Source organism: Monodelphis domestica, chromosome 1 (genome assembly GCF_027887165.1).
Source record: "Monodelphis domestica isolate mMonDom1 chromosome 1, mMonDom1.pri, whole genome shotgun sequence".
Classification (NCBI taxonomy): Eukaryota; Metazoa; Chordata; class Mammalia; order Didelphimorphia; family Didelphidae; genus Monodelphis; species Monodelphis domestica.
The window spans coordinates 82340358-82360302 of NC_077227.1; the positions used below are offsets into that span (position 1 = coordinate 82340358).

A 19945-nucleotide genomic window follows, 5' to 3' on the forward strand; every position below is an offset into this window, starting at 1 on the left:
CCTATTTATCTTATTCCTTCAAGTTTCTCTTGGTGCCTTCTTCTATTCCCCAATCCCTTTTTCTTTTTGTATATCATCTTAGACCACTTAGTACCTCAATCTTTACCTATGAATGCTTCTTCTAATTACTATAATAGTGAATATAATTTTTGAGAATTAGAAATAACATTTTTCCATATAGTAATATAAACAATTCAATCTTATTTAAGCCCTTAAAGAAGAAAATTTAAATAAAAAACTTTCCCCCCTTCCCTCTCTCTTTCTTAGTTACTTTTTAATGTTCCTCTTGATCTTTGTATTTGGATATCAAACTTTCCACTTATTTCTGGTCTTTTCTTTACAAATACTTGGAAATCTTCTATTTTGTTGAATGCCCATACTTTCCTCTGGAAATATATAGTCAGTTTTGATGGGTAGGTGATTCTTGGTTGAATACCCAATTCTCTTGCCTTTCTGAATATTATATTCCAAGCCTTGTAGTCCTGCGGTGTGGAAGCTGCCAAATCTTGTGTAATCCCAATTGGTGCTCCTTGATATCTGAATTGTCTCTTTTTGGCTTCTTGTAAATTTTTTTCCTTAGCTTGGAAGCTCTTAAATTTGGCAATTATATTCCTGGGTGTTGTCTTTTGAGGATTCAGTGTAGGGGGTGTTCTATGAACTCTTTCAGTGTCCATTTTGTCCTCTTGTTCAAGAACCTCAGGGAAGTTTTCTTGGATGATTTCTTGTAGTATGATGTCAAGATTTCTGTTTATTTCTGGGTTTTCAGGTAGACCAATGATTTTCAAATTGTTGTTTCAAGACTGGTTTTCATGATCTATTATCTTGTCAATGAGATATTTTATGTTTCCTTCTATTTTGTCAGTCTTTTAAGGACTTTGCTTTATTAATTATTGATGTTTTGTGAGATCATTGGCTTCCAATTGCCCAATTCTGGTCTTTAAAGACTGGTTTTCCACTATAATCTTTTGATTTTCTGCTATAATCTTTTTATTTTCCTTTTCAGTTTGGTCTATCCTGCTTTTCATGGCTTCAAGTTATTTAATTTTGGCCTCCAATTGGGAATTCCTGCCTTTTAAACTACTATTTTCTTTTTGAACTATTCCCCACTTTTCTTGCCAATATTCTTCCATCTTTTTCATAAGCTCTGATTTAAATTCTTTGAGAACTTGTGGCCAATTTTCATTTTTTTGATGGTTTGGATGTATTTATTTGTTCATCTTCTGCTATTTCCTTTGTAGTCTGGATTTTTCCTCCATAAAATGATCCAGAGTCAAAGCCTTCTTCTTGGTGTTGGGAAATTGTTTTTCCTAGGCATTGTTTGCCATCACTATGCTGGTTTTTCCTTCCCTTTCCAGTTAGAAGTCTGAGTGAGGAAGTCAGGTTCTCTGTGTATGGAGCTAAGGAGGGTAGTTTTTGTCTGAGTCCACTTCTCAAGTCTCTGCAGCTTCCACTACTTGCCTCCCTTGTCTGCACTATCTCTGAGCCCAGGGTCTATGCTTTTCAGCCTGCTGGGGTCTCAAGTCTAGCTGCTCTCAGGGGCAGATCTTTGTTGGTCTTAGTCAGCTGTCAAAGACCTAGAGGTGCCCCACACTTGCTCACTGATTCTAGTGCACTAGCTCTGAGTCTAGTGCACTGGCTCCATAGGTAGGGTGGGGTAGGGTAGATCAGCTCATGTTTTGGTAGAAGCTATTTCACTCCCTTATAATTTGGAAATGCCAAAATTCCATGTACCTTCAATGTTGCTCCCTACTATGGAGTCTCTTTGTTCATATGAATTCATGGTTTTTTTGTTTTGTTTTGTTTTGTTTTTTTGGCTTTTTGAGGTAGTCTATATAGGTAGGCGATGAGGAGATGTATTCTTTCTCCCTACCAAGATCAAACTTTCTGTTTTGCCATGGATCCATCATTCCTTCCTATCTCTTCTGGAATTTTGTCTTTCAATCTCTCTTCATCCAACTACTGGCTCTTCCCCAACTGCCTACCAACTTACCCATTTCTTAAAAAACTTTCCCATTTCACTTGGCCCTGACATCCTCTCAGACTGTAATGTCTCTTTCACAGCCAGATGCTATATATTTATGGCTATTATGTGTATATGTATGTATTTACATGTTTATTGACATCCATACTTATTCCTTCTGATTCTTCATCACCCACTCACTTTTCTTCTCCTGGCAATCTGGTTTCTACAGCAATAGTGAAATTGTTCTCCAGAAGGTTATTAGCTAAATCGGTTAGCCTTTTCTTAGTTCTCATTCTGCTTGATCTCTAAGCAGCATTTGACATAGCAGTCCCTTCCTCTTTTTTTTTCTCTTTTCCTGGGCCTTTAGATACTATTGTCTACCCTCTCAGCTCCTTTGCTGGGTCATTATCTTTTTTCCCATTCCTATTTCAGCCTCTTGGATATGGAGTGCCAAAAATCTCTAGTTGTTGACTATGCCTGGTTTTTGGTTTATGCTCATTCTTTTGGCCCACATCTTTTTTTAAGTCCATACTCCTCCCTCCACATACATTGTCTCCAGGCTGGAGGAAGACCAATATTGTCTGTTGTTGGAGCTGTGAATTGACCCTAGAAAATAATTTGGAATTATGCTTTCTCTCCCAAGGTGATTAAGTTATTTATTCCCTTTGACATAGAGATTTCACTCCTGGAAGATATTGCCAAAAAGTCAGACATAAAGAAATGTCTGGGCATATAGTTATTCATTCATTACAAATGGGAAATTGTTAAGTTTGATTATGGAAAAGTTGAATTTGACATGCTAATGAGACATCTAGGTAGAGATGTTGTTGAGTCTGCTATATGATGGACACTAGGCTAAGTGTTGGGGATGCCAATTTGAAAAAAGAAAGATAGTTCTTGCCCTCAGTCAATGTTTATTAAGAGCCTACTATGTGCCAAGCTGGGTAGCTAGTGGTACAGTGGATAAATGGCCAGGTCTGGAGTTAGGAGGACATGAATTCAAATCTGGCCTCAGATATTAGCCATGTGATTCTGGGCAAGTCACTTAACCCTATTTGCCTCAGTTTCCTCATCTGTAAAATGTAGAGGCACTTTAACATCTTTGCCAAGAAAACCCAAATGGGGTCACAAAGAAACAGACTGAAAAATGACTGAACATGTGCTAAGCATTATGTTAACTGCTGAAAGAAGAAATATAGTTCCTGTTCTTCAGGAGCTTATAGCCCATTGGGTATAGCATGCAAATAACTATGTATATGAACTATATAAAAGATAAATTGGAAATAATCATCAGAGGGAAGGAACTTCAATTAAGAGGGATTGGAAAAGACTTCCTATACAAAGTGGGATTTTTAGATAGGATTTAGAGGAAAACAGGGGAGCCAGCTGAAGGAAATGAGGAGAGAGAGCATACCAGGCATGGGAGACAGCCAATGAAAATTCTTTGGCAGCAAATAAAAACAGCTGAGTTTAGGGCTCACTGGGAAAGAATATAGATTGGCCTGTAAATTCACTGGAGTGAGGAGCTCTTACTTGGCAATTTCTTTACCAGGATAAACTGGTACTATCACTGAAATGTAGTCTTGGGGGTTGCATAGAACACTAAGAGATTATAAATAGAGATGTGAAAGTATGAAGGATGCGTGGGTTCAGGGAAGAATATATTGACTTTTATTTTGGAAGAGTTGAATTTGAGATGCTAATGGGATATGTAGGTAGAGATGTTTAGTTGGTGGTATAGGATTGGGAATTATTTATAAAGAGATGATGATGAAGAGGAGGAGAAAGTGAATAAAGAGAGAAATGTGAAGAAGATTCAGGGCACAGTTTTAGGAATACACTCATTTAAGGGGCAGAAGACTGATAATATAGCTAAAGAAATTGAGGAGTGTTCAAATAAGCAGTAGGAGAACCAGGAGAGAGCAATATCTGGAAGCCAGGGTTGGGAAAAAGTATTCAGGAGTAGTCAAAAACCACAGACAGTTCAAATATGCAGAACACTGAAAAAAAATATGATGGGTTTAAGAGTTAAGTCATTGGAAAGGGAACAATTTCAGTAAAGGTATAAGATCAGAACCAAACTCTCCAGCTGGAGAAGTGAGTGGGAAGTGAGGAAATGAGGGTAGTTAGTGGTGATAATTTTTTTTCATTTCAGTGCAAACTGGGAGAAAATATAGCTTGAAGAGATGGCAGGGATAAATGGTTTTTTTTTTCTAAGAATGGAGGACTTCGGCTTATTAATAGATAGCAGGGAGGAAGCCAGTAGATAAGGTGAGATCAAAGATCTGTGAAAGAGAATATTATAACCACAGCTACCAGTTTCATCTGACATTTTATTTATCTAGATCTTTAAGGTTTAACAAAGTACTTTCCAAAAGTTATGTCATTAGAATTTTATGACATTATATGGCAAGTGCTGCAGACATAATTACCTTTTCTTTAAATATGAGGAAATAGAGGTTCGAAGAAGTTGCCAAGGGCTACACAGCTGATATCAGAGCGGGGATTTGAAACCAAGTCTTTCTGACTCAAAGGGCAGCACTATATTCCAATGGGGCAAAGTTTTAGTGGATATGAGAAAGGTTGGGGTCAAGGGCACAAAGAGAGGAATTGGCCTTGGTAAGGAAATGTGCCTCTTCTTGGAGACAGAAGCAAAGGAGGACAGGGCTGAAGAAGAAAGAGGGCTTTTGTAGTATTGAAAAGGGAAGAATAGGAAACTCAATGGATAACTTCAATTTTCTCAGTGAAAAGAGGGCTAGGGAAGAGAGTGATGTAGGGGAAATATGATGGTGATATCCAGACCTCCTTATTTTACCTAATAAGCCCTGTTAAAACCTAGTTTTTATTTAAAACACTAGTTTTTTTTTTAAGGTTAGTTTTGAGTTTAAAATTTAGTACCATGCAGCTATTCCCAAATCGTGCAGAAGGGGGAGTCACTTACTTAATTTTAAAGATTATAAGTAAATACCTTTTGGGTGTGTGAAAGGAAAGAAAGGTACAGTTTAAATGAAAGGAACCATGTCTAAGCAAGTCAACGACCTTTCTTTCTCCAAGTCACAAGTCCAACCCCCACGCCTTGGTGGTATCTCTTTAACTAGTTATATTCTACTTCAAGGATTGCAGTAGAAAGAATCAAACAGTAGTATTATTTTTATTTTAGCTTTTTCCATTGTATTCATTAACTCTAAATCTATTTTGGTTCTATATACTGTATATTAATATTTTTAGGTGGAGTTTAAGAAGTTTCACTTCCACCTTCCCAGAATTTGCAAGTTAGTGCCTGTTTCTGAGTAAAGACGGAATTTTGGGTATCAGTTTACATATAGCCTTTAGTAAATAATCTTACAGAGATCCACCCATTTGACTTTTTTTTTTATTCCACTCCCCCACTTCACTGTAAGCAAATCATTCCCTGCCTTCTTTTGCTCAGTTAGTTCAGCGAGGGGCCACAAGGACAGATGCAGTACTGCTTCTCCAAACTTCATTTTCTGATCTTAGCAACTTTCTGCAAGTCCAGCAACCATGCTTCGGGTCATTGTGGAGTCTGCGAGTGATATCCCTAAAGGGAAATTTGGAAAACCGGATCCAATTGTCTCAGTTATTTTTAAGGGTAAGACAAACTTTATTTCTTAGAATCAGAGGCATGTTTGGATTTTGATATTATGCAGGAGGTACTCCGGTAGAGTTGTTGTCTTGATTCTAGTAATAAGGTGATTGTACTGTCTGTAAAGACATTCTTTGATCAGTGGACTCTTGTTACCTATGCAGAACAGGAAATGGAATTGATTATTTTGGATGGTATCCCCCCCCCCCCCCATTCCCCCGGGGCTCTGAGATGTATCCAAGAGCTGAAATTTGAATCCCTGGCAGGGGGAATGATTGCTTTGCTTTTTAAAAGAATACACATTAACTTATCAACTCTGGTTTCTGTTATTAAAAATCTGTATAGGTTTTAGTTGCAAACTTCAGAATTTTTTACACATAATTCCTTCTGCTAGCCATAAGTCTGTTTTAAAAAGAAGTCAGCTGTCCTAGTAACTCATGCTCACTAACACAATTTCATGGTCATAATCCTTTTGCTGCATTTTTGGAATTATAGGAGCATAGCTCTAGAGCTAGAAGAGAACTCAGGAACCCACCCTCTCTAATAGTATGGTTATAGAAACTGAGGCTCAGAGAGATTAAAATAAAAGAAATAAAGAAACTTGCCCAAGGCCACATAGTATATAGCAAAGTCAGGGTTTGAATACATATAAAGGAATAAAGATTTAGAAGCCATCTAATCTAACTCTCTCTTTTCACAGATGAGGAAATTTGAGATCTGGGGAGGTTAAATGACTTGTTTAAGGCCACACATATAGTAAATGTCAGGGGTGGGTTTTGAACCCTGATCCTCTGATTCCAGGTTTTGAGCTCTTTCTACTAGAGTTATTTGCAAGTTAATTAATGCTGTTTTTTGTTCATTTTATGGTTTTCTTCTCTAGATAGAAACTATTCAACTTTTTAGTGTTTGAGAGACAGCTTCTTAAGTTCTTTAGTATTCGAGGGAATTCTTTAGTGTCTTGTACTACTTAGCAAAAAGGTTAGTGGATGGGGAAGACTTGGTGCTAGTCTCAGTTTTCAATGTGTGACATTACAGGGAAAATTTAGCATCTCTGGACCTTTGTGTCCTCACTTAATGAAAAGGTCGGAATGTCTCAGATCTCTTCCAGTTCTAAGACTCTTTGAATCTATGAGAAAGTTATTTTTCTGCAAACTTCTTTGATCTTTACATTTTAGTTAGAATGCTGGATGAAACTTAAGTTTTTAAAAAATAATATTTATTTTCCCCAATCACATATAAAAGCAATTTTTAATATTCATTTTTTAAAAATTTGAGTTCCAAATTCTCCCCCTCCTTCTCTTATCCCCTTCCTGAGATGGTAAGCAATTTGAGGTGGGTTATACATGTGCAGACATGTTAAGATGTATTTAATATTAGTCATTTTATGGAAGAACACTAAAAAAAAAAAAGAAAATGACAACTAGTATGCTTTGGTCTTCCTTTAATCTCCTCATCCTTTCTCTGGAGGTGGTTGGCTCTTTTTTTTTTTTTTTAATCATGAGCCCTTTGGGATTGTTCTGGATTGTTGTATTGCTGAAAATAGCTTAGTCATTCATAGTCGATCATCGTACAATTTGCTTATACTGTATACAGTGTCCTATTGATTCTATTCACTTCATTCTTCATCAGTTCATATAAATCTTTCCAGTTTTTTTTTTTAAGTCCTCCTGCTCATCATTTCTCATAGCACAATTGCCTTATCTATAGGGCTATAACAAGGAATATTTTCATCTTTGGCAGAAACATAAAAAAGGGTCAGGGAAGAGAGTGAAGTATATGAATATGATAAATGACTTGCCTGAGGTTATCCAGCTAGTAGGTGGCAGAACCAGGATGACAGCTGTCTTTAAGTATGTGAAGGGTTATCTTATGTAAAAGGAAACAGATTGTAGCCTGGGGAAGGTACTGTACCATATGGTTGGGTGAGCAAGTAGAGAATGAGAGAGAAGGCATGGCATGGATGAACTCTTGGGAAGAAAGCATGCTTCCTTAGACATCAACACCCTGGGGTAAAAGTCTCACTGCCCCGGGCTGTAAAGTGAAAGAGGACTTGATGATCTCTCAATTCTCTTGCAGTTCTGACATTTTATGATTCTATGAGAATAAAATTTTTTTTTAAAATCCCAGAGGATCTTGGGTTTCTTGAAGCATTTATTATATGCATGTATGTACATAATATGTAAAGATGACCACCCATGACTGAAATTTAGAAAATAATTGGATAAAACCTGGCAAAGCATGAAAATGACAAAGGAAAGATGATGAGTCAAAATAGAATAGTATTGATTAGTTGATAGTTAAGGCAATTGTGTGGCTTAGTGAATTGAATGCTGGGCCTGGAATTACGAAGGTTCATCCCTATACTCATACTCCGAGTTCAAATCTATACTCAGACACTTTAACTGTGTGATCCTGGGCAAGTCACTTAACCCTATTCAGCCTAGTTTCCTCATCAGCAAAATGAGCTAGAAAAGGAAATGGCAAACCACTCCAGTATCTTTGCAAAAACTCAAACCCAAATAGAGTTGTGAAGAGTCAGACATAACTGAAAAATGACTGAATGACAACAACAAAAACATCTAAGCTGTTAAGGAAAATGACTTGCTTCCTTTAATGATTATGAGTTCATCTAAAACTCTCAAGGAACAAAGTTAAGGGCTAAAATGGAAACTGAACATTTTTGTTACATTGGGCAAGCACAGATAACCTAAATGATCACCCTAGATTTGCATTTCATTCTATCCTCTTTTTCAATTATTACCCTTCAACCATCTTGGGCATTCTTGCCCATTTCTCATTTGGCAATGGCTCATTCTATGATGTTGAAGATAACTGATTATAGCATTAGGTTGAATTGCCTATCACAAAGAGACTCACAAATGGAAGAGACCTTAGAGATAAACTGGTCAAAACTCCTTATTAGACAGATGAGGAAAATGATGCTGAGAAGTTAGGTGATTTGCCCAAGCATTAGAGCCAGACTTGGAAGTTAGGTCTCTTTCCTAAATCCTACTCTCACATTGCTAGTCTGCTTTCTGGCTTTTGTGGGTGCTATTTGATTGGTCATATTAGTAGGTAGTCAGAGACTCAAAGATTAAGAATTGAATGAGGAGTAAACAGAGATTGAGAGAGAGAGGTAGTACCTTGCCCTAGGTCACACAGGTAGTCAGTGGTGGTCATTTTTTGAACTCAACCTTTGAATACAAATCCTGTTCTTTGCTCATAGCACCACATTGCCTCTCCACAGATAGATGTGATGTTTGCTGATACCACCTTAGTACTTTTTTTTCAATTTCTTTTCATTTCATTTGAAATACAGCACATTTGATAATTCTAGTATCCCCATAACCCCTAACTAGTTGTATGACTTTAGGCAAGTTATCTGAAGGATCAGAGTATCATAGATCTTTTGCTGGAAGGGACTTCAGAGGCCATGTAGTCCAATTCCATCACTTTGCAGAAGAGGAAAATTAAGTTCATGGAGGGCAAACAGAGACCATCAGAATAAGATAAATTAAACTGTCCATTCCTCCGAGGGATGTACTAGAGTTGACCTAGTTGTTAAATTTTTAGTGTGAACATTCACATGTTGGAAGTCTGCAAATGCTACAAATCAGGGCTCATATATTGTTTTTGACTGTTTAGATATAAGAAAGTGATAGAGTGATAAAATGCAGGTTAAACTTTAAGATGTGAGAGAAAGCTGTTAAATATTAATTAGCATAACCTTGGCTCTTCCCATAGATTGTAAGTTCCTTGAGAGCACTTGTGTCAGGGAAGTACATTGTGCACAGGAATTCTAATTTTATTCTAGTTCTAATTAAATTCTAGATGACTGCCTGTCGACCTGAGAAGTAGGTTTTAAGTCAGGTCCACTTACTCATCTCTGAGACACAGTTGCTGTGTGGTGGGGCACAAGATCTTGGTTCTGATGCTTTCTATCATCCATTTCAGACAGTTGCCTGTCAGAAAATTCAATCTGCTTCCCTAAGGCTTAGTTTCTTTATCTGTAAAATGTGGACACTAATCTTTGTTGGGTATATTATAGTAGAGATTCTTTTTTTGTGTGTATCGGACTAGTTGGTCACTGAGGTTCTTTCTAACTCTCAAAGTCTATGTTTCTGTGATACTTGAACTATTTACCTAAAATAATTATGATGAAATTACATTGTAAATTGCTAATCATTACAGAAATAAAAACTTAATTACTTATAAATGGGAATGATAATTTCTGATCTATCTACAACCTGGGTGCTCTGTGAAGAAAATTTCTAGCTCTAAGTTTTATGATTCATCAGCAATATGTCTTGATTAATACAAGAAATATGTGCCTGAAGAGTTGTGTGCTGTTATAAAAATGGGAATTTCCTTCATCTGTGTTTCTTTCATTTTGGGATGAGTTTCAAGCAAAGTCATGCAGAGATTCTGTTTCTGGTCAAATTTCTATGACTGTGTCAGAGTTGGACATGAGTGAAGACTTGTGTGCGTGCATCTGATTCCCATGGTTTGTGAAGGCAGTCTCACCTTAGGTTCTCTGCCATTTAAGGGAACCACATAGGTGACAGAACACAGACTCAGTTGTTTTAGTCATCTGGCCACTCTACTGACCTTTAGCCCTGTGATCGTCCAAAGAACTTCTGGAATTTTTTATTTTGCTTTGGTCTCTTTGAGCACTTGCAACATGGTATCTCTACTCTGGGACTGCCCTTTTTCCTGACTGGTAACATCCTGCCCTTTTCTAGAAACACATATTCTATGCTTGAAAATTTTTTGCTCTGTGTTTGAACATCTAGAGCGAACCATCCCTAGCTATGGCATCAGAGATGAGAAAGTAAGCAGACATCCTTGACACAGAACCTATACTCTATATAATCCATGACTTTCTAAGGCCTGGGCTAGTTACCCTAATGTGGAGGTAATGAAAGACCCATGTGTCCCACACATCAACCAGGAGGAGTGATAAGAGAAGGCAAAACCTAGAAATGTCCAATGAAAGAACGATCTTTTGCAAAACCATCACTGACATCCCTTCTTCTTCCTTGAATACCCTTTAGAGACCTGGTTGTATTCTTGATTGCTTTTGCCTCACTCCCTCATCTCAACTCCTCAGGGTCTCATGTTAGGCTTCGGTCCTTTGTATGTGTTTAAATGTGCTATAAAAAAGCCTATTGCTTGATAGATTCATAGCCTGCCTGACCATTGTGAAGTCCCTCTTTAAGTCTTCAACCTTAGCTATAACCAAGACAAATTGTATGGCAAAAAGCAAAAAGAGGCTCTCCCAAGATTGTTTATTATGGCATACTTACGAAATATTTAAAAAAGGTAACAGGATTTAACTTTCTGAGTCATTAATACCACTTCCTGGAATTGGGAGATTGGAAACTTTCCATCTAAGTGGCCCAACCCTTCTTAAATCTGTCCTATTTCAGAAACCCAGTACATAGAGGACTAGTCTGCTGGCTCCTACCTATTTGTAAAGGTGCAGTTCCATTTAATTAGTTGACTTTGATTTGTTTGATGAAAGGATGGACCACTTACCAGATTAATCTTCCTGCTGTACTTTGATATTTATGGGTTATAGATGGTTAGATCAGCATATATTATACATATGGAATCTGAAAGTTTCAAGGAATCTTAGAAATTATCTAATCCAGTGCCTCCGTTTGATAGAGGAGTAAACTGAGGTCCTAAAAGACTGCCCACTGTCCAAAGTCAAATGAAATTATCAGAGATAAACATTTAATTTTTTCTACTTTATATTTTGATATGGAGTATCAAAAGCTGATATATTTTTGCATAACTTCATTTCCAAATACAAAGTGTACCCAAAAGTCTTTGCACTTATTAAAGCATAAAACTGCCCTAAGACTTTTTGGGACATTTTCTATATCTTTCTCCTTTCCTTACCCAAGGAACCATCCCTTGTAATAAATAATAAAACAGAAAGAATGGGGGTGGGGAAGAAAGTGGTTTCATAAAACTAAACAATTCGTCAATTGAAAGTGACATTACATATAATGTAATTTCCCACATTTCCCATTTCCCACACCTAAGAGGCCCCCACCTCTCCAGTGAAGAGAGGGAGGCATAGTTTTCATCTTGTCTTCAGGACCAGCCTTGGTCATTATAATTAGTATTCAATTTAAACTTTGTTATTATTTAATTTACATTGTGATGGTTATTGTATATATTTTCTTAGTTCTACTTCATTTTACATCTATTTCTGTCTTTAAATGTTTCTCTTCATTCTTCATATCTCTTATTGTGCACTGTGTTATACATATTCATGTACCACAATTTAGCAATTCCACACTCTATGGGTACCTATTTTGCTTAAAGATTTTTTTCATCCCACAAAAAGTATGGCTAAACATTTTTGGTGTTATAATGGACCTTTCTCTCTATGACTTGTTTGGGCCACAGGCCTAGCAGTGTGACCTCTGAGTCAAAGGTTATGGACATTTTAATTTTTTTAAAAAATTTTCCATGGTTACACAATTCTTGTTGTCTCCTTCTCCCCTCCTGTAAATGACAAGCAATTTCACTGGGTTCTACATATATTATCACTCAAATCCCATTTCCATATTATTCATATTTGTAATAGAGCCTATTACAAATATGAATAATATGGAAATAGGTTTTGAACATTGATACATGTATAACCCAATGGAATTGCTTGTCATCTCCAGGAGTGGGGGTGGGGAAGAGGGATGGGAAAAATTATGAATGATGTAACCATGGAAAAATATTCTAAATAAATAAAATTAAAAAAACCCTGATCATATACCCATACAAACAAGTGATAAATTATATGTTTTCTTCTGGACTTCTACTCCCACAGTTCTTTCTTTAGATGTGGGTAGCATTCTTTCTCATAATCCCTCAGAATTACCCTGGATCATTGCATTGCTCTTAGTAGCCAAGTCAATCACATTTGATCATCCCACAGTGTGTCAGTTACTGTGTATAATGTTCTCCTGGTTCTACTTATTTCACTGCACATGAGTTCATGGGGGTCTTTCTAGTTCTTTTAGAAATCAAGTAGTTCATCATTCCTTACAGCACAATAGTATTCCATCATCATCATTTACCAAAATTTGTTCAGCCATTCTCCAATCAAGGGACCTCCCTTCATTTTCCAATTTTTTTGAAACCACAAGAAGTGCAGCTATAAATATTTTTGTACAAACAGAATCTTTCCCATTTAAAAAAAAAACCTCTCTGGGATACAAACCTAGTAATGGTATTGCTGGCTCAAAGGACACGCATTCTTTTAAAGCAATTTGGGCATAATTCCAAATTGCCTTCCAGAATGGTTGGATCAATTCACAATTTCACCAGCAATGTATCCTAATTTAGCCACATCCCCTCCATCATTTATTATTTTTCTTTACTGTCATATTGGCCACTCAGCTAGGTAAAAGATGGTACCTCAGAGTTTTTTTAAAATTTGCATTTATCTAATCAGAATGGATTTAGAATATCTTTTCATATGATTATTGATAGTTTTGATTTCTTCATCTGAAAACTGCCTATTCATATTCCTTGACCATTTGTCAATTGAGGAATGATTTCATTTCTTATAAATTTGACTTAGTTCTTTGTATATGTGAGAAATTAGACCTTTGTTAGAGAATTTTGTTATAAAAATTTCAACCAATTTGTTGCTTCCCTTCTAATTTTGGTTGCATTGTTTTTGTTTGTACAAACCCTTTTTAATTTAATGTAATCAAAATTAGTTATTTTACATCTTGTAATGTTCTCTGCCTCTTGTTGGTCTTAAATTCTTTCCTTTCCCATAGATCTGACAGGTACACTATTCCATGTTCACCTAAGTTACTTATAATATCACTTTTTATTTTTGTCACATGCCTATTTTGAACTTATCTTGGTATATGTTATGGGACAGTGATCTAAAGCTAATATTTGCCATACTGTTTTCCAATTCTCCCAACAGTTTTTGTCAAATAGTGGGTTCTTATCCCAAAAGCTAGGATCTTTGGGTTTACTGAACACAAGATTGCTGAGGTTATTTATCCCTAGTCTGATTCCATTGATTCACTCTTCTATTTCTAAGCCAGTACCAGATGGTTTTGATGACCACTGCTTTATAATACAGTTTAAGATCTGCTAGGCTACCGTCCTTCACATTTTTTTATTAGTTCCCTTGATATTCTTGATTTTTTGTTCTTCCAGTTTAATTTTGTTATAATTTTTTCTAATTCTCTAAGATATTTTTGGTAGTTTGATAGGTATGACACTGAATAAGTTAATTTAGGTAAGATTATAATTTTTATTATATGAGCTCATCCTACCCAGGAGCAATGAATGTTTTTCCAATTGTTTAGGTCTAGTTTTATTTGTGTAGAGGGTGTTTTGTAATTGTGTTCATATAATTCCTGTGTTTGTCTGGGCAGATAGATTCCCAAATATTTTATATAGTCTAAAGTAATTTTAAATGGAGTTTCTCTTTATAATTCTTGCTGCTGATTTTTGTTGGAAATATATAGAAATGTTGGTGATTTTGTAGGTTTATTTTGTGTCATGCAACTTTGCTAAAGTTACTGATTATTCCCACTAACTTTTTAGTTGATTCTCTAGGATTCTTTAAGTATACTATCATATCATCTGCAAAGAGGGAGAGTTTAGTTTCCTCATTGTCTGCTTTAATTCCTTAATTTCTTTTTCTTTTCTAATTGCTACAGTTAGCATTTCTAATACAATTTTAAATAATTGTGCTTAAAATTTTGTCATGGAGGTCATATAACACTAATTATTTCAAAGGTTCCCACAGTGGGAATTAGCCTGGTGTGAACAGTAGAGTAACCATTTGAAAGAAGCATTAGGTATATATTCCTCATTTTCTGTCACACTTTTTAAAGTTCTATCTGTGGAAATTTCTCTCTTTGGCTCTTCAAGGCTATTCTCCCCTCCCCCCTCTTTCTTGATGATCTTCTCAGCTACCATGGGTTCAGTCATCAGTTTGATGCAGATGACTCTATGATCTACTGTATATTCATTGCAATCTTTCCTGAGTCTCAGTCCCACATCATTAAATGCTTATTGAAGGGACAGCTAGATGGGTCAGTGGATAGAGAGTCAGACCTAGAGACAAAGAGATTTTAGGTTCAAATGAAGCCTTAGCTTGCTGGTATTGATTTTTAAGATGGAAGATAAAGGTTAAAAATACTTATTGGACATTTCTAATAGGATGTTCTGTAGGTATATCAAACTCAACATTTCCAAAATAGAATTCATTATTTTCCCCCAAATTTGCTCTTTTCCCTAACTTCCTTATTTCTGTCAAAGGCACTCAGAGCCATTTTGAACTCTCTCTGTGACCCCCACCTATATCCAGTCTTGTTCTGATATCTGAAGTTGTCTTGTTAATTTTATTTTTACAACATTGTTGGCATCTATTGCCCTTTTTCCACTCACAAAGCCATCCCTAGTTTAGCCCTTGTTTGGATGCCTGCAGTGGCCTCTACCTATCAAAATGATATTCCTAAAGCAGGCATCTGACTATGCCACTCCTCTGCTCTAAAAGTTCAGTAGCCCTCTTTTATCTCTAGGATAAATTAAAATGAACTTCTCTGTTTGACATTTAAACCCCTTATACAGCCTGACTCCAACCTCTCTTTCCAGATGTCTTAAATGTTACTCCCCTTCATGCATTCTCCATTCTAGTCAAATGGATTGACTTTCCGTTCCTCTTACACTTCATTCTATGTCCTGCTTTGATGCCTCTGAATAGCTTGTCCTGAATTTCTGGAATGTACTCCCTTTTCATTTCTGCCTCTTAGCTTCCTTTGCCTTCTTGGAATTCATAAATTCCTTTAGCTTAAGTAACTAAATAGAAGAAAACCTTTCCTGATTGCCTCCTCCCCCAGGTACTGGTGCCCTACTTCTAAAATTACCTTGTACTTTGTATATATTTGTATTTGTTTATATGTGTATATATAATTTCTCCTCAGTAGAGAATAATCTCCTTATGGTCAAGGGCTATTTAAAAAAATCTTTTTGTACCCAGGGCCTAACATAGTGCTTGATACAGCAGATACTTTTAAAATACTCATTGAATGAACAAATATTAAAATGCAAAGAGGAGGGATAACACTATAGGCTTTCTCAGTTAAAAACCTCCTCAACAATTAATTGATAACTGTGAGTATGATGTTGCTAGAGCTGAACTCAGAAGATCTGGGTTTAAAGCCTAACTCTGACACTTATTGGCAATGTAACCTTGGACAAGTTCTTTTACTTCTCTGATTTCCTTGGGTTTTCTTTATCCATAAAATAGGAGTCATAACACTTGTACTTCCTACCCCACAGGATTGTTGTGATGATTGATATATCAACAAGAATTTGGATATGGAGATTTTTGTAACCTTGGAGTATGTATTACAGATATTATTCTAATCAGCTTCTTGAAAGAATGACAAGGAATGGACACCTTAGCCTTAGGTATGAGGGAGGCAAATAAGAAACCAGGAAAGGGTCTCTAGAAGAAGAACTGAGGGCAGAGTGCCACTGGCACTGGTATAAACCAGCCAAAAGCAAGAAAGATGGTGGGACAAGATTGTTATTTTATTTGATCAGTTCAGTTCAATTCAACAAAGATAATTAATCATCTATTATGTGGGTGCCACTAGGGATAGAAAGACAAAAAGAGAGAAAGATAAAGAAATGGAACCTGCTTTTGAGGAACTGACATTCTATTGAGAGGATATAGAATGTATACTAATAAATACATATAAGGTAATGAGGGGACTGGAGCAAGGGCAAAGATAAAGGAAGGTTTGGAGGAGAAAGCACCTGACCAGCTGTGAAAGAAAGTGAGGACATTGAAAGATGGAGATGAGGAGGAAGTGCATACCAGACACGAGGACTAGAATACCAATGCATTGAGGCAAGAGTTGAGATGTTGAGGTCATGGAAAGGGAAGGAGCATTTGTATCATACCTACTATGTGCCAGGTACTATGCTAAGCTCTTGATAAGTATTATCTCATTTGATTCTCTTAACTACCTTGTTGGGTAGGTGCTATTATTATCTTCATTTTACATTTGATGAATCTGTGGCAAAAGAGATGTGACCTGCCAAGGGTCAAATAGCAAATAAGTATCTGAGCCTGGATTTGAACTCCGACCTTCCTGATTCCAGCCTCTATCTACTGCCTCATGGAAGATATAATAGCTTTGTTTGACTTGATTTTGGGTTGTTTGAAATAATGTGTATTTTTGATTAGTTACACATCAATACTTTTGTCTAAAGGTGAGTATGCATTTTATATACATTTTTAATATATATTTAAGAATATGGATTTCAATTATTACTTTATACCTGAAGCAATTTATTAGACTTCTATCATCTCCTCTTCTACCAAAGGCTGGCCTAGTGAGAACTCTTCCTCTAATTTTTAAATGTTTTATTGTCATTCAAAACACTTCCATTTTGGCCATTATCAGAGCAAACTCACACATAACCCAAACCCCCAAATAGAACCAAAATTATGTTCATGTGAAAGATGATTCCAATAGTTCTTTCTCTGGAGTCTCTAATTTCTCTAAGCAGTTAAAATGAACAGAACTATATCCCATGAACAGATGATTGCACTGCATAAGCCACATATTGTGAAGATAATATAAAGGAACAAATTTTGGGGAACGCTTGGTTATGCTGAGAGGCAGCACTTAGCACACCAGTAGCACACAATTGGAACAATTCCTTCATCTTCATTTAGTGATTGGGAATGGAGCAGTGTAGGAAGTTTCCTAAAGTCTGTCTGTAGGAAGATCCGTGGGTACATTGCATGGTATACATAGGCACATACTAAGTATACTGGATTTGGAATCATAGAACCTGAAATTGAATCAGGACTCTGATTCTTATTACCAATATGACCTTGGGAAGCTCAACTAACCACTCTAGGCTTCAGCTTCTTTATTTGTAAAATGAGATGGCAAGACTAGATGATTCCTAAAGTGCCTTCTAACTCAGAATCCTATGATCCCACAATTCAAGTAGATCTCGGTGACCAGACATCTTTGCTTCTCCATCTAGTGTTTGTTCCCATGTTTCTGATGTAACAAGGAACTGGTTCCACAAGTTGCTACTATAAATGCTACTACAAATAGGAATTAGGTGCCAGAGGAAAAAAGGGATAAAGGAGAGAAGGGAAGAGAACGAGCTCAGTTTTTGATACTTGGAGGTCCTGGTGTCACCAGGCTATCCAAGTGAGATGTCCTGTAGGTAGCTGAAGAAGGATAAGGTCAGTAATTTCTCAACATTTTGCTAAAACAATTTAATACATTTAGTGGTAATGGTAATTAGTGGTAGTAGTGGGTAATAGGATGTATGTGTGTATTTTGCACATACATGCTTGGGGAAAGATCAGGAATTCATACTTTTTATTAACTAGGATTTGGTGCAGTCAGCCTGCTGTTTTACTGAGTTTTTCACTTATTAGGTGGTGGAATGGAAAAAGAGATATGCATACCCGGAATCATTTTTTCATTTTGCCAGAATGATTAAGTTGCTAAAAAGTAGTGTTCATATTGTATGTGGATCTAGTCCATAAAAGGAAGAACTGTCAACCAGAAACAAAAGAATCCTTTCTTTATATCTCAAGGTGTGAGTTTGCCACAGGATAATGAAATTCCTTTGTAGCTGCTTATGACTCTGGGCTAGAGTATAATTTAGCAATGAATCAATTCCTAATTAGAAAAGTGAGGATATTGTGAGTGATTATTAAAACTATAGAATAAAATCTAATAAAATCTGTCATTTTGGTGGCAACCTAGCCACCCTGTACCATTAGCTAGAAGGTCAGAATATGTTATTTTAATTCTTAGACACTGGTTCTTTGAAAAAGCTGAATCCTAACTTTAAAAGCTTAGAGTTTGATACTATCTCATTGGAACAGGGGAGGAAAATTTTCAGGATGTCTGTTTGCTAGGCAGGTCTCCCAGAGGGCAGGATTTCTGAGCAAAAGGCTATTATTTATTGTTCTTCATTCCTCTGCTTTACTTTTTTACCCTGATTTACTCTAGTTAACTTTTTTTCACAATCTGATTTCTTCAAAGCAGGGAACTCTTGGTGTGGTAGAAAGTGAAATATAAAATCTACTGAAGCAGAATGCAACCCCTTTATAATTGAGAACATGCTTACTAGGAACTTTTGTCTGAATAATGTCCATGGTCACTCAGAGGAAGTTATAGCTTTCTTCAGTGCTATAAATATCTTTCATCATCTGCTTGTCTCTTCCACACTCCTGTCCCTTTAATTCTCTCTGTGACTGGTCTTAGCTATACAAGGTCAGTATGGCCCACTGACTTGGTCAAATAAAAAAAATGGGAGGAAAAGTAGTCAAGTAGGTTGCTTGGTGTTTTATAAGAAAAAACATAGATGCTATTTTTCAAGTTCTGTTCGATTCGCCAAGCATTTATTTAATTCTATTATAGTTTATTACATGCCTACTATGTGAAAGCATTGTATTTGCTCTGGGAATATAAAAACACACATGATACAGACCTTGCTTTCAAGAAACTTTCCATCTAATGAAGGGAGAGAAGAAAATACAAATGATTATACTACAAAGGACAATAATATAACTCTAAACCAATATAAAGTGCAATGACAAATTTGAGGAAAAAGACTTTGGAAGGATAAAAAAGCCTTGGGCTTCAACCTAGTCTCTTTTACTTACTACTTAAATGAAGTTATTTAGCCTTCATAAGCCTTCTTTATGTAAAATGGGGGTTGGGGTGTTCATTTTGATGATCTTGAAGGTCTCTTCCAGCTATAAATACTATCATCCTATTATCTTTCAGCTGGGGGTATGCAGAGGGATTCATGAAAGAGGGCCTAAAAGAAAGGAAGGAGCTTCAAAAGATGAAGGTAGGGGAAGGGAGTTGATTCCAATGGGAAGACAAAATAGTCTTGTTTGGCTAGAATGTATAGTACATAAAAAGAAAATAAGGGTAGGAGAGGTAGATTAGAGCCAAATCAAAAATAGCCTTGAATTCCACGATCAGGAGTTCACGCTTTAAAAAAAAAATCAAGGCAATAGGGAACCAATGAAGGTTTGTTTTGTTTGTTTGTTTTTTACTAAAGAATGATTTGGTCATATTTATGTTAGGATGATTCCAGCAGCTTTGTAAGGGATGAATTGGAGAAAGGAGAGCAAAGGAGCAGGGAGACAATTTATGAAGCTATTATCACAATCTAGGTGAGCAAGGATGACTTCAGTAAGAATACAGAGGAAGAAACAAATCTAAGAGATATTAAGGTGCTAGAACTATTGGGATTTGGCAACTGATTGGATGTGGGTGATGGGGGGTCCAAGATTATGAATCTGGGACCTGCATGGGAGGATG

General features: G+C 36.4%; 1 protein-coding gene across 5 annotated transcripts in view; it reads left to right on the top strand.

Annotated features, from left to right (window-relative positions):
• Positions 1-5228: 5228 nt before the first annotated feature.
• The window catches only part of MYOF (myoferlin), a 166170-nt gene continuing 151453 nt past the window's right edge, over positions 5229-19945 (top strand). For 3 of the 5 annotated variants that reach the window (XM_056802407.1, XM_056802415.1, XM_056802413.1), the window contains exon 1: positions 19307-19466. In XM_056802407.1, the coding sequence (XP_056658385.1) occupies positions 19322-19466 (145 nt within the window). In that variant the 5' untranslated portion in view covers positions 19307-19321. Of the gene's footprint in view, positions 5574-19306; positions 19467-19945 lie in introns of those variants that run through there. The other 2 variants (XM_056802419.1, XM_056802423.1) reach the window with 2 other exon arrangements.